The following is a 14,078-nucleotide window of genomic DNA, read 5'->3' as shown; positions in this document are numbered from 1 at the left end:
ACCTTCACTCCAGTGGGTGGACTTCTGTGGTATAAGTGTTCTCCAGTCTGTGAGTCACCCACCCAGCAGTTATGGGGTTTGATTTTACTGTGATTGGGCCCCTCCTACCATCTCATTGTGGCTTCTTCTTTGTCTTTGGATGTGGGGTATCTTTTTTGGTGAGTTCCAGTGCTTTCCTGTCGATGATTGTACAGCAGCTAGTCGTGATTCTGGTGTTCTTGCAAGAGGGAGTGAGAGCACGTCCTTCTACTCTGCCATCTTGGTTCCTCCCCCACATTAACTTTTTTTAAGTGAAGGTTTTGACAATTTTGCAAACGATTTCTAAAAACTTACTAGTATTGATAATATCTCCCTAGTTTTTATGGGGGTTATAGGGTAAACATGGCTCAAGATTGCACCTAGGTAAAGAGGAGGAGACCTGAATAAAGGGTTTTGAGAAAGGAAGTTAATATTAGAAAGCCATCTGGAACTGTCTTTTAGATTGTAGAAACCTTACCCCCCCACGTATTTATTTTTTCTTCTATCCTTTCAGTGCTGTTTGTGAATTAGAGAGGGTAGAGGGACAGAGCTCAGTTGTGACTTGCCCACAGTAATTTGCACAGATTGAACCAGGCCTGCATTGAACCCCACTCTTTGGAGCCACTCAGGTTTTATTCTGCCTCCTGATAATTAATGTGGGTCCAGAGTTTCTGTACTGTCTTTGAATTGGATTTCTCAAAACCTTTTTTTTCTTACACAAGACTAAGTGTGAACTCCAGTAACATATTTATTTAGACGGCAGAAAAGCTACCTGCTGAAATAAAAAGCCATTTCTAAACTATGTATTAAATTATTTACTTTGATTTTCAGTGATTAGAGACTTTCAAGAATATGTAGAGCCAGGAGAAGATTTCCCAGCTTCTCCTCAGAGAAGAACTACCGCATCACAGGAAGACAAAGACGACAGTGTGGTTTTACCTCTGGGTGCAGATACACTTACACAGAACTTGGGCATTCCAGTACTAGTAGTTTGCACAAAGGTTAGTTTGCTTCCTACAGATTCTACTACTGATACTAACCAAGGATGAACAACTATTTTATTTTCTAGGCTCCTTTTGGAGTTGACACATTAGTTTTCCTAGGTAACTTTTCTTAATAAGTAGATATAATAGTTTAAAATATTGAATGATGTTCACATGTTTGTTTTGTGAACTTAATCATAGTTTTCTTTGAAAGAAAATGTTACTTCAGATATTCTAAAATTTGTGATCAAATTTCATTTTCCTAATTCCAGTTAGACTTCAAATTGTATAGTCAGTTTAGTAGAGATAGTTACAGGTAAGATGAAAACTATCAACTTCATAAAATAAAATATTTTTCCACAGTAAGTTTTATATACTAATATCTTGATATTAGTAAATGTACTTAAAATAGACTTAATTTTAAAGATGTATCAATACTCATTATGTAAAGTTGATATGCAGTTATCAAAGGCCTTTATTTAAGAGATTCTGGTAGGATTACTATTATAAAAATTCTGTTAATTTAGTTCTGTCACTGTATACACTCTATAATACAATCAAATTTCCTTTAAAAAATAATTTAAAGTTCATCTTCTCCCCATTTGGTCCTAAGTAGTATGTCTTTACTGTGTAAGCCATGGAATAGTTAAGATAATTACAGAACATATAAACGCTTCTGAGATCTAAAATTATTATGTTTTTTGTAATGTAAAATTTTCACATCTGAGTGAAGGAGGGTGTGGAATTTGTTCACCTTTGGAATAAAAATATAAAAAATTTTAAATATAGCTTAAGTTTTACTTTAAACACTACAAAAATTATCAATAACAAAGGAATGTGGGGGGAGCATTTAAAATAATTAAGTCAAAGTCTATTGTCTGCTTTTCAAATGGTGATTCAGGTGTAGTTAATTGTTACTTATATCTTTTGCATAAAATTGTGCTTAAACTCTTACAATAGAATCCTTTTGTCTGTGGTTTGTTTGGGTTTTATTTTGTTTGGCAAAGAGCTGTTTATTGGCAGATATTTTCCTGTTTTTACACCACAACTTGCCTTATAAAAAGCCCTTTATTTTTCAAAGAAAAAATGTCAAGCTTTCAGGGGACCTGAATCAGTATCAGATGAGTCATAGATTCATAAAATTTTCAAGCCAAAAGTGATCATCTACAGTATTTCACAGAATCAAAGACACCGTCAGTTCTGCTTCAGTTTAAGAGCTTTTAAAGTGTGTGGGGGGGATGGGGGAATGTGTGTCTCAGGATAGATGAAGAATGGTAGTTCAACTCAGTTTAAAGATGCTTGAAATTGAGACAGAGAGACTAGGTTTCTTGCCAGATCCTCATATTTCAGTTAAAAATGTTTTAAAAAGTTTACTAAACTATCATGCTTCACCAAAAATGTCGTAAGTCAACAATATAATAAGTATCTTTAATACTTTGAAATAATTACTCAGTGTTCTATAACATAGACAGTATGCTATATCATGTTTTTTTAAGGAGACTGTCCTATGTTATATATATGCATAACAAAAAATTACATATCAAAAAAAATGACATCAAATTTGCCCCCAAACTAATATTAGGTATGATGGACATTGTTTATTTTTAAATTTCATAACCTTCAATTCACAAAAGTTTTGATGAAGTTATTTGGATATCATGATGTTTGAACATGCCTTAATTTTTTTCCTAACATTTTTTTTGTAGCAAGCAGAATTCAGAATTGTTTCATTGATTGTACAGGTGACATTTCAGAAATAGCCTGTAATTCCCCTTTTTTGCTGTTGGTGAAATTGAAGTGAGAGTGAATAAAAGCACCAGAAACGAAATAAAGGTCAATTAAGAGCTATTAAATAAGCAGAGGAACAAAGGGGATATAGTGAGAGGTGCAGACTCCCTGGATATACAGAGTGTTTTATAGAACTAGAATAGATTTTAGATCTTAAAAACTTTCTTCTAGGACATAAGTCGTTGAGTTAGCAAGTATGACCGCCCATTATAAGCTTGTCCTGTTATTCTTCATTCCTTTATGTACTAAAACTTTCTCTTTGGTGTTCTCATCACATTCAATATATCATAGAAATCAGAGCTTTTTAAAGAAATAAAAGTATTCATTAGTCTTACAACTCCAACTAAAAGTCTCTAGACATATAGGACTAATTAATATTCTGGGTTCTACTGATGAGTCACTGTATCAGAGTGGTAGTTTTGTGATATTCCCTCACCCAACATTGAACTGTTTAAATCATTATATTATTATTTAAAGTTAATATTGTTTTTTAAATTATTTTAACCCATTAGTGTGATGCCATTAGTGTGTTGGAGAAAGAACATGACTACAGAGATGAGCATTTCGATTTTATTCAGTCTCATATCCGGAAGTTTTGTTTACAGTGTATCCTTTTAATACATTGATTGGTGCAGTGTTCCTTAGCTGTTTGCTTGTTTGTTTGTTTGTTTGTTTAAGTAAAGGAATAAATCGATGACTTCAGAAATTCCATAAACTTTTTTCCTCCTGGTTGGAAATTCCATAAACTTTTTTCCTCCTGGTTGGAAATTTCAATTCCCAAATCATTTATATCTAGGTATTTTGAGATATAAAAGCAAGTATTGAAATATGTAACTTTGATTTGCTGTTTTTAAACTACTGTGATTAAGAAAAATAATGATCAGACTTACGTAGAAAATTCTAATGAGTTGGCATTGAAAACATTCTCACAGAAAACTGGTATTCATTTCTTGGGGGTGGGTGGTAGGGAAAGATCAATATTTGGGTTTGTGTGTTCTTGTTTTTAATTTGTTTACTGTTATCTCCACTATAGTCTAATGCAATGATTTTTAAATCTGGCTGTGCCCATCTAAGACTTACTGAATTGGAACATTCCAAGGGGAGGCTGGAGAATCTATGCTGAATTTTAAAAAAGCTTTCTGGGTAATTCTGATGATCACAAGGTTAAAAAACCTAGCATAAGGAATCTTGTGTAGTCTAGGTTGCAAGGATTATATGAGCCAGTGAATAACATTTACAACTAAACAAAGGATAAAATGAGTGAATGCTTTTAAGAGAATTTCGTGTTGAAAACTTCAGACAGCTTGAGAGCACCAAAGAGAGGTGTTCTCACTTGCCCCCTTGGATCAGATGTTTTGCAGTTGCATTCACCAATCAAAGCTTTTGGGTCTGAAAAGTGAAGAAATGATAGTAGGAGTAGACAGGAATAAGTAATGTACACATGTTTATAGTATCTGTAGTTTTTCATCGTCATTAATGGACGTTTAATTTAAGGACCACTTGGCAAGAGCCTCGTTGAATAATGAATAAGATCACTTGACACTGGGAGTTTCCCTTTTCCCTTTTTCCTTCAGTACTTTGTCCTCCATGGCACTTTCTCTTCTCATGTCACATAATGGTTAGTTGGATTGAATTAAAGGGCATTTGTCTGCAAAAGAAAACAAAAAGAAGTAATTGAAGTAGGTGTTGATAGCCTTTTTTGTTATCTTTGCAGATTAGAAAATTTGAGAACAAACAGTCTCTTTAAACATTTATTTAAAGCTACACTTGGAAATGTACATATAGAGATGTAATCAGGAAGGAGACTGTCCACTACAATAATTACAGACCTTTAGTAGAGCTGGTTGATTTTAAAAGAATACAAAACAAGAAATCACTTCAAGATAGTGAGAGGGGGGCTGCCCTGGTGGCGCAGTGGTTAAGAATCCGCCTGCCAATGCAGGGGACGTGGGTTCAAGCCCTGCCAGGAAGATCCCACATGCCGTGGAGCAACTAAGCCCATGTGCCACAACTACTGAGGCTGCACTCTAGAGCCTGTGAGCCACAACTACTGAAGCCCATGCGCATAGAGCCCATGTTCTGCAACAAGAGAGGCCACTGCAGTGAGAAGCCTGTGCACTGCAACGAAGAGTAGCCCCCAGCTCACCACAACTAGAGAAAGCCTGTATGCAACAACAAAGACCCAACACAGCCAAAAATAAATAAATAAGTTAAAAAAAAAAAAAAAGATAGTGAGAGGGTTGTGTGTGTGTGTGTGTGTGTGTCAGTGAGGACAACAATTCAAAATCATCTGCATTTTAAAAATTAAAAAATTTTAATTGCATTGTAAAATTTCCAGCTGTGTAAATCTTCCAAATTATAAATTGGCTCTTGTGAGAAAGATCATTCATGAAAAGTTCACACAATTAAGCATTTACTTAAGATTATGATGTTTGTTTTTACCAAATTAAGTATTACGACAAGTAGTATTTAGCCAATACCATTTTAAGGTTCATAAGCCTTGGTTTGTGTCCTAGAAAATACGAGTATCCTAATTCAGAAGTTAGACTATTCTCATCATTTCCTCTTGGCCTGAGTCACCATCTCTCTTGAGACCCAATGGCTAGTGCTAGCATTTTGGCCATGAAGTCTACTTTTGCCTTGGATTGTTCCTGAAAGCTTCCTGATGGTTCTTGATGGTTCATCTTCTCTGTTCAGTGGATCTCCTGAGCTTTCTCCCCAAAGTCCTAATTCCTGGACCAGTAAAAACTATAAGAGACACTAGTGCAAACCACTTTTGTTGAAAAGGCAAAACAGTTTTTGATAAATAATATCCCTCCTTCATGAAGTTTAGGAAGGTTAAAGACAAAAATACATTGCCTCTTCATATGCTTTAAATGTAGAGGTAGTAGTGGTGTCAGTTATTAAATTTACCTTTACTTTCTTGGCTAATGAGATTTTTGCCCTCCTAAGTTAAATCAATTATGTAGAGATAGTTTTATTTGCATCTTAGCCTGTATATAAGTATTTTATAGTTTTGAAAGCCTTGATTACCATGTAATTATACCTTTGGAAATTATTTTTGAAACCAATATGTATAAATGCTAAGCTGAGAACACAAAATTTTATGGTACCTGTTGATGGAGTTTGTCCAAAAATTTCTTTAACGGTGTTCATTCAGATGGTGCAGCACTTATTTACACTTCAGTAAAAGAAAACAAAAATATAGATTTAGTATATAAATACATTGTTCAGAAACTCTATGGATTTCCCTATAAGATTCCTGCTATTGTTGTGGAAAAAGATGCAGTATTTATGTAAGTATACTCTTAAATGTATTGTTTTATCATGTGTTGTTGCTCCAGTTCGATGGTGTATCATCATCATCTCATTTTCATTTGAAGTGAGACCAGTAGACTTTTCCATGATGAGTAGGTGAGAATCTGTTCCTAGATTGTTTTATTTATAACCTGCCTTGATTTATTTATCTTTGCCTTTTAGTTTTACTGCTGGCCTGAACCCTTTTGAAAGGCTTGCTATTATAACTAAACTATCTATTGGGTGCATATATCAATGTATCTACTCACTAATTGGTTATGATACATAAAGGACCCAATGTATAATCTAGACATGCTTTGAAAAGTTATCTGAATAAATTGGGAGGTAAAAATAATTACCACCTTCTCCCCAAGAAACCTGTAATGACAGTTTTAAAATCAGGAAGATTGATAATAATTTTAAGTAGAAATTAGTAAACTTGAGTATTATAATAAAACTGATTAATTTTCCATAATTTGTCAAATTTAACTTCATAAAAATATTCCCCTTAATATGATCATGGATTGAATGAAAGAATGACTATATAAACGCTTGAGAATTTGTCATGTGCATTTCTTTCTAGTCCAGCAGGGTGGGATAATGATAAGAAGATAGGAATATTACATGAAAATTTTCAAATGTTAAAAGCAGAAGATAATTTTGAAGACATCATAACTAAACCACCTGTCCGAAAGGTAACAGTTTTAGTATATAGTCTTAATATTTAAGCTTTTAAACTGAGAGGGAAGTCCATAATTTTAAGATTGTAGGTAGAAAGGTAAGGGGGTCCTTTTCTATCAAGTTGTGTACTTTACAACCTAGAGCTCAACCAAAAGCCGAGAATACCTTGTTAGAATAATTGTATTGGCTTCTGTCTGTCTAGGCAGATCTTGCATCTTCATGGTCATTAGTTATTCATACTAGCCCACAGCTGTCCAGGGGCTGCCAGGTTCCTAGATTTAATTTTAATCTTTACTGTTACATGTCATTCTTATAACTATTAAATCTCGTTTCAGAAGGTATTCTTCTTTTATATATCTTGATTTTGCTAAGCAGTATATGGTGATTTATGGTTAGATAGTATAGATGCTTATGAAAAGTTGTATAAAAATGAGTGTTTGCATGTAGTACTTCTCACTGGCTAATTTGAACGTGTTTCGGGAAAAAGTAATTTTGATTTAACATATAATAAAGTTCTTAATTAAGAAGTCAAATATTTACATTAAGTAGTTAGAAATAAGAAAAGTAATGTCAAATGAAAAATCAGTTGGTGTGTTACTTGGTTTGGATGTCTGTTAAAAGAAATGCACACATCAAAAAAAAAACCCAATTTTTCCCATTCTCTCTTTTACCAGCAAAATTGTGCGCTAAGTTGTCTTTTATTCATTTTGCAAATATTTATTGAGCCGCTGTTTAGGCACTAGGTGCTGAATAGGAGGGTGATGCAGTAGTGAATCAGTATATATGCCACCTCTCAAGTGGTGATCAGTGCTATGGAAATGAAGCCGAGTGAGGGAAGGGTGAGTGAGAGGACCGAGGTGGGGAGGGCTGCAGTTTTAGAAATGATGAGGGCATGTCTCTGATGAGAGGGGAGAATGTTGAAGGCACAGGGAGCAGGAAGTGCACATGCCCTGAGGCAGGAGTGTGTGAATGGGCCAGAGAGGCTGGAAAAGAGCCCCAGAGGGCCAGAGTGGTAGGAGAGAAAGGCCTCATCATTAGGCTGCAGTCAGGACTTTGGATTTCATGCTGAGTGGGATGGAAAGTGATGGGGGTGGGGGGGGCGAGTTTGAGCACAGGAGTGATATAATCTGACCTAACCTTTCAAAGGTTCGCTCTGGCTACTGGGTGGAAAATAGACTATGGCGTGCCTTGTACAGAAATAGGAGGAGCAGGAGACATTTGCAACTCCTTTTTTTTTCTTATTATTCAGCCGGTAGAAGAGGCATTATGTTTTTATTTCAGGGAAACCAGGGACAAGTTGATTTTCACTCAGCTGGGATATTATTGGCCCTTTTAAAACACCTAACTGTTGCTTAGCAGATTTTATAAGCATGACTGATATGCCTGTGGCTCTCAGGTTGTGCTGTCTAATACAGTAGCTACTAGTCACATACAGCTTTTAAATATAAATTAAGTAAAACTAAATAAAATTAAAAATTCAGTTTCTCAGTTACAGTAGCCACATTTCAGCTGCTCAGTAGCTACAGGCTAATGTATTGCACAGCACAGATATAGGATATTTATATTATTGCAGATAGGTATCGGACAACTCTGCTGTAGGGCCTTGGGGAGGGTAGCTCACCCATGTAAATATGGTTTAGGTAATGTTCATATTCTTGGTGTTTTTTTTAAAAATTATTCTAATCTAGAGAGTAAGTTGTGAATGACATTAACATAATATATGAGACCTGCTCATTTATGCGTTGCTCATTTCAGTTTGTGCATGAGAAGGAAATTGTGGCAGAAGATGACCAAGTGTTTCTTATGAAGCTACAGGTATGAAATTACATCAGAAACAGACTTAGTATGATTAATGGTTAAACTATTCTTGTACATATTTTCTTTAAAAATACAGCAATACATGCCTGAATATCTAACCTAGAGTTTTTGTGTGTTTTTCAGTCCCTTTTAGCAAAGCAACCACCAACTGCAGCTGGAAGGCCTGTGGTCAGTATTACAGATTTTGACAAAATTATTAAAATGCAGTGCATATTGTTTTAGTTCTTTTTTTCTTAATTATATACCTGTCTCAAATGGGTATGCTTTCATATAAACTTGAATTAAGGATTCTCCTGGAATTTGTGAGATTTTAAAAGATAAAAATTCACTCCCTTTTAGAATATTGAAATCATAAATATCTATTTTGCAACATTTGTCCCACATGAGTTACTGTGCCAAACCATTTATATGTGCTATTTTATAAATCCTCACAGCAGCCAGATGAGGCAGGTCCCCCATTTTGCTGGTGGGGAAATGGAGGCTTTGGAGGACATCATGGCTTGCCTGAGGTTTTACAGCTGGTGGGATGGGATGCAAGTCCAGATTGGAGTCCAGATCTGACTCCCAAGCTTATACTCATAACCACACCTCATATTCAATATGTTCTTCTTTTTCCGTTGAAGGGAAAGTTAGTATTCTAAAATGCAGTGGGTCTCTGGTATTCTAATAATGAGGGCACAATTGCTAAACACTTCTGCCCAGGGCTTGCAGCGTAAAGGGACCAGTAGAAGATATGGGGGACAGTTGCAAAGTAGTTTCTTTTTGTGATAATTTCTGTGAAGTTGAAAGTTTCAGGGTTCTGTAATTATGGCTTTCCTATTTTTACTTAGGATGCCTCGCCAAGAGTCCCAGGAGGCTCCCCTCGAACACCAAATAGATCTGTGTCGTCCAATGTTGCCAGTGTGTCACCCATCCCTGCTGGGTCAAAAAAAATTGATCCAAACATGAAAGGTACATTTCTCTCTTTCTTAGAGAAAGCAACACAATACATTTAACAATAGAAATCTACCTAGAGTCATTCCACATTTTGCTTTAGCTATTTTCATTTTTATTCAATAGCTTCTAATCTTTGTGTCTGTCAATACAATCTCATAGTTAATCAGACTGTGAACCATTTTACGGTGTAGTCTTAACATATCATCTCTGCTGTGAGCTTTATGAAAGCTTTGTGTTATATTTAATCATTCTGCTATGGTAGGTCATTGAAGAAATTCATGTTTTTCCTATAATGGGTTATCTGCAGTTAACATAAAGGAAAAAACTATATTATAGTTATTTCTATAGGAATAATTGCCATAAGTGGGATTAGTAGGTGAGAGTTTGTACCTTTTTATGCCTTTTGGTGATGTTTCTCAAATGGATTTTTCAATTTACATGTCATCAACATTGAGTGTTGCAGTTTGCCCACAACCTACTCAGCATTCTCTAAGTACTAACTAATAAGAGCTTTCCCCCCTAGTATTTCCTTTCTGTTTGTATTTTTCTTCTGTGAATTGTTTATTGCTATCCTTTGCCCATTAATATCTTAGAACTCCTACTGGTTTTCATATAGCATTGGGTAACTTTTTGTAATACTTGAAGCAAATATTCTCAACAGTTATATTTTTGAAGAATGCCTTTCAAAAGAGAGATATATTTGCATCTAACAATCTGTTTTAAATGCCTTTTGCCTTTTAAAAATAACTCTCTAATTTTTTAATAATTATCTTACGCTCTTAACAGTCATATTTTGTTTTATATATGAGTAGATTAGAGAAGTTACCCAGCCTCAAAAGATTAAACTTGAATTTGGAACATTTTCTGTGTATAATTCTACAATAATAATTTATAGAAAAGTTGAATGCTTTGAGTACAAGTTTTTTATCTTAACCTTTTTTTTTTTTGTAGCTGGAGCTACAAGTGAAGGTGTCCTGGCAAATTTCTTCAATAGTTTGCTGAGTAAAAAGACTGGTTCCCCAGGAGGCCCTGGTGTTGGTGGTGGTAGCCCTGGAGGTGGGGCTGGAGGTGGAAGCAGTGGTTTACCACCATCTGCCAAAAAGTCAGGTATAGTTACCTGGAGCTTTTTTTTTTTTAAACAGCTTTATTGAGATATAATTTACATACCATGAAGTTTGCTCATTTAAAGTGTACAATTCAAAGTTTTAGTATATTTACAGACATACGTAAACCATTACCATAATCTAATTTTAGAACATTTTCTTCTCACTAAAAAGAAACATCCAACCTATTAGCAGTTATCCTTGCCTAACGTCCAGCCTATTAGCAGTTATTCTTCCCTCCCCTGAAGTCCTCCTAGGCAACAATGTTTTCTGTCTCTTTGTATTTGCCTATCTGGAGATTTCATATAAATGGAGTCATATAGTGTATGCCTTCTTTAAAATAATGTTTCCGAGGTTCATCCATGTTGTAGCATATGTATCAATATTTTGTGTTTTTTTTTACTGCTGAAAAAATTCCATTGTATAGATATGCATACATACTTTATTTATCCATTTATCAGTTGATGGACATATGTTTTCATTTCTCCTGGGTATATATCTAGGAGTGGAATTGCTGGGTCATGTGGTAACTCTATGTTTAAATTTTTAAAGAACTGCCAAAGTGTTTTCCAAAATGCTATACCATTCTACATTCCCACCAGCAGTTTATGAGGGCCCCAGTTTTTCTCCATCCCTTCCAACAGTTGTTATTGTTCATCTTTGTGTTTTAGTTGTTTTGTTTTTTTTGGTTTTGCTTAACCAAGTCAAAAATGTCTCTCTATTTGTGTGTGTGTGTTTTAATTGAAATATAATTGATTTACAATCTATTAGTTTCAGGTGTACAACATAGTGATTTGATATTTTTATACATTACAAAATGATCACCACTTGTCCATCTTTTTGGTTAGAGCCATCATTTTGGCTGTGAAGTTGTATCTCATTGTGGTTTTGATTTGCATTTCCCTGATAGTTAATTATGTTGAGAATCTTTTCATGTGTTTAATAACCATTTGTATATCTTCTTTGGTGAAATGTCTACTCAAATCCTTTGCCCATTTTAAAATCGGGTTATTTCTCTTATTGTTGAGTTCTAAGTGTTTTTTATATATTCTCTTTACTAGACCCTTATCAGATATAGAATTTGCAAATCTTTTCTCCCCCTGTGTTGGTTATCCCTTCACTTTCTTGAGTGTCCTATGAAGCACAAAAGTTTTGAATTTTGATGAAGTCTTTTCCTTTTGTTGTTTTTATAATTGCTCTTCAAGCAGACTTTTTAACCCATTCTCCTTTTTTAATCACACCTTCTTGCCACCTTTTTCACAAGTACCTGCAGCTACCATTTTTGAACATTTTACAGGTTTCTGGGTATAAATTGAATTATTTTCTGGCTTCTCACACTCTCAGTATTGAAGATTACCTTTCTCAGTACTGCTGATTTAATTACCACTCACTCATCTTTCCAAATTCCGAAATTTTGTTGCTATTTTTCTCTTTTACTGTTCTTATTCTATGCCTTTAAAAAAGTATACCTTTATGAGATTAAATGGTAGGTGCTAGTTTTACTTCTATTTGATAACAGACCCCACAATTTAAAATGAGGGAATTTAGGGGCTTCCCTGGCGGTCCAGTGGTTAAGACTGTGCTTCCACTGCAGGGGGTGCAGGTTCGCTCCCTAGTCAGGGAACTAAGATCCTGCATGTTGCGTGGTGAGGCCAAAAAAGAAAAAAAAAAGGAAATTTATTTTTAAATTAAGGATGTTTATATAACTGTGTTTTAGATAAAGTTAATGAAACTGTTGGCAATTGTTAAATGAAGACACATTGGTGTTAAGGATATTTTGACTTATGTCTAAATCTTGGTTTCTTTTCCTTTAAATAGGCCAGAAGCCTGTCCTATCAGATGTTCACGCGGAACTAGACAGAATTGCACGAAAACCAGTTACAGCTTCTCCTGCAACACCCGCATCTCCTACGGAAGGAGAAGCTTCTTGAAGATACCAAATAAAGCCATTTATTCAGTTTTCTGGGATAATGTAAACTTGCCTCTGCCTTCTCCTTCAAAAGTGGAATTAGGGAGCTGGAGTGCTTTTTCAGATGGACTAATAAATTCATGTCTTTTTTGTGTATGTGGTTGCCCATTTTATAAAAGGGAAGTATACAGAAGAAAAATTATTCTACACTATGTAGGATTGCTATTTGCATTGCCACTTTGCGTAAGGAAGTAATTTTGGATTTTGAAAAACTCAAATTTATAGATCTGAAATACAGCCATGTGATCATATTCTAAAGGCTACTTAAAACATATAGGAGGATTTGAGAAGGGCAGAAAATAATATGCTTTGGGCATTCGACTTACTTGGAAGGAAGTCCAAGCTTATTTTAGTTAAGACTATTAAAAAAATCATTAAAAAAAATTATGTGTTAGTTTTGCTGGAAAAGAAGATCAGTTGTCAGATTTTCCACACCAACATAAATATACCACCACACATGGAATATGCTGAGAAAATGATCAGATAGCATTTCATACACTAGTCATTGTCTCAATCCATGATCCTGTAAGTTGTCATCAAAATATGATTTAGATATTGGTCAAGATTTGTTTCTTTAACTGAGAAGAAAAGAAAGCACACTGCCTAAATGTGTAAAAGAAAAATGCAGAGGTTGTTAAAATGTAAAGAGGTAACAGTCTTTGGATTTGTCTATATATATATATATCTACATATATATATATATCTATATCTATATATCTATATATATATTGATATATATATATATGGCTCTGCCTTAATATACCCCTTTTTTGTTTGTGACTTTCAACTATAATCAGTTAATAAAGTATTTATTCTCTGCATTCAGGTTCAAATAACTTGTTGCATTCTCTTATATTTAAATTTGTATTTATCATATAATGAATAAGATTTGTTAGTATTTTAAAGTGTTTGACTTAATAGGATTATTAAGCTTTCTGATCTTCTTTCTAAGAGATGAGTACATGAGATTCACTGCCTTGTCAAAGGAATTTACCTTGATCAGTACATCTTCCCCATAAACATGTCTTGAACTACAGAATCTTACATCAGCATTCCTAGTAGTAAAAATAGAGCCTTATATCATTATTTAATGGACACAAGCTGTTTTAAAAGTTTGGCAAGTGCACTGAAACATAGCTACTCCTTTACAGGTGAGATCACCTGGTAATAGTTCCACCTTTTCAATACTCAGATTTCAGTCCTTGTTTTGGAACCTTCATGAGAACAGTTTGATTTTCCTACTGAAGTTCAACTAAAGAACACATGTACATTTGACCTATTGTGTAATTTCAGATAATTGGGGGACAATGGTTACTACCATTTGCATTGGTCTTTGTTATAACTTTAAAATATATATTCCAAAGATGTTTTTTTTCAACAAAATATTTGAGGACAGTACCTCTACTATCGAACATAATTCTTTCATTAGAACTTTAAAATCTGTTTGGTTTTATAATAGTATTTGGCTCCTAATGGTTGAATGTA

General features: G+C 34.5%; 1 protein-coding gene across 3 annotated transcripts in view; it reads left to right on the top strand.

Annotated features, from left to right (window-relative positions):
• Positions 1-13,414, top strand: part of DYNC1LI1 (dynein cytoplasmic 1 light intermediate chain 1) — a 45,387-nt gene extending 31,973 nt beyond the window's left edge. For 2 of the 3 annotated variants that reach the window (XM_027088356.1, XM_027088358.1), the window contains 9 exons: positions 850-1,019; positions 3,302-3,395; positions 5,950-6,085; positions 6,670-6,781; positions 8,523-8,582; positions 8,709-8,753; positions 9,416-9,536; positions 10,473-10,628; positions 12,443-13,414. In XM_027088356.1, the coding sequence (XP_026944157.1) occupies positions 850-1,019; positions 3,302-3,395; positions 5,950-6,085; positions 6,670-6,781; positions 8,523-8,582; positions 8,709-8,753; positions 9,416-9,536; positions 10,473-10,628; positions 12,443-12,555 (1,007 nt within the window). In that variant the 3' untranslated portion in view covers positions 12,556-13,414. The remainder of the gene's footprint in view (positions 1-849; positions 1,020-3,301; positions 3,396-5,949; positions 6,086-6,669; positions 6,782-8,522; positions 8,583-8,708; positions 8,754-9,415; positions 9,537-10,472; positions 10,629-12,442) is intronic. The other variant, XM_027088357.1, reaches the window with a different exon arrangement.
• The last annotated feature ends 664 nt before the right edge of the window (positions 13,415-14,078 follow it).

This window comes from Aethalodelphis obliquidens, unplaced genomic scaffold (genome assembly GCF_003676395.1).
Source record: "Aethalodelphis obliquidens isolate GAN/ISIS:26980383/991018 unplaced genomic scaffold, ASM367639v1 scaffold62, whole genome shotgun sequence".
Taxonomy (NCBI): Eukaryota; Metazoa; Chordata; class Mammalia; order Artiodactyla; family Delphinidae; genus Aethalodelphis; species Aethalodelphis obliquidens.
Note: the sequence above shows the minus strand (reverse complement) of the source record. Positions and strands in the feature narration are given on the sequence as shown.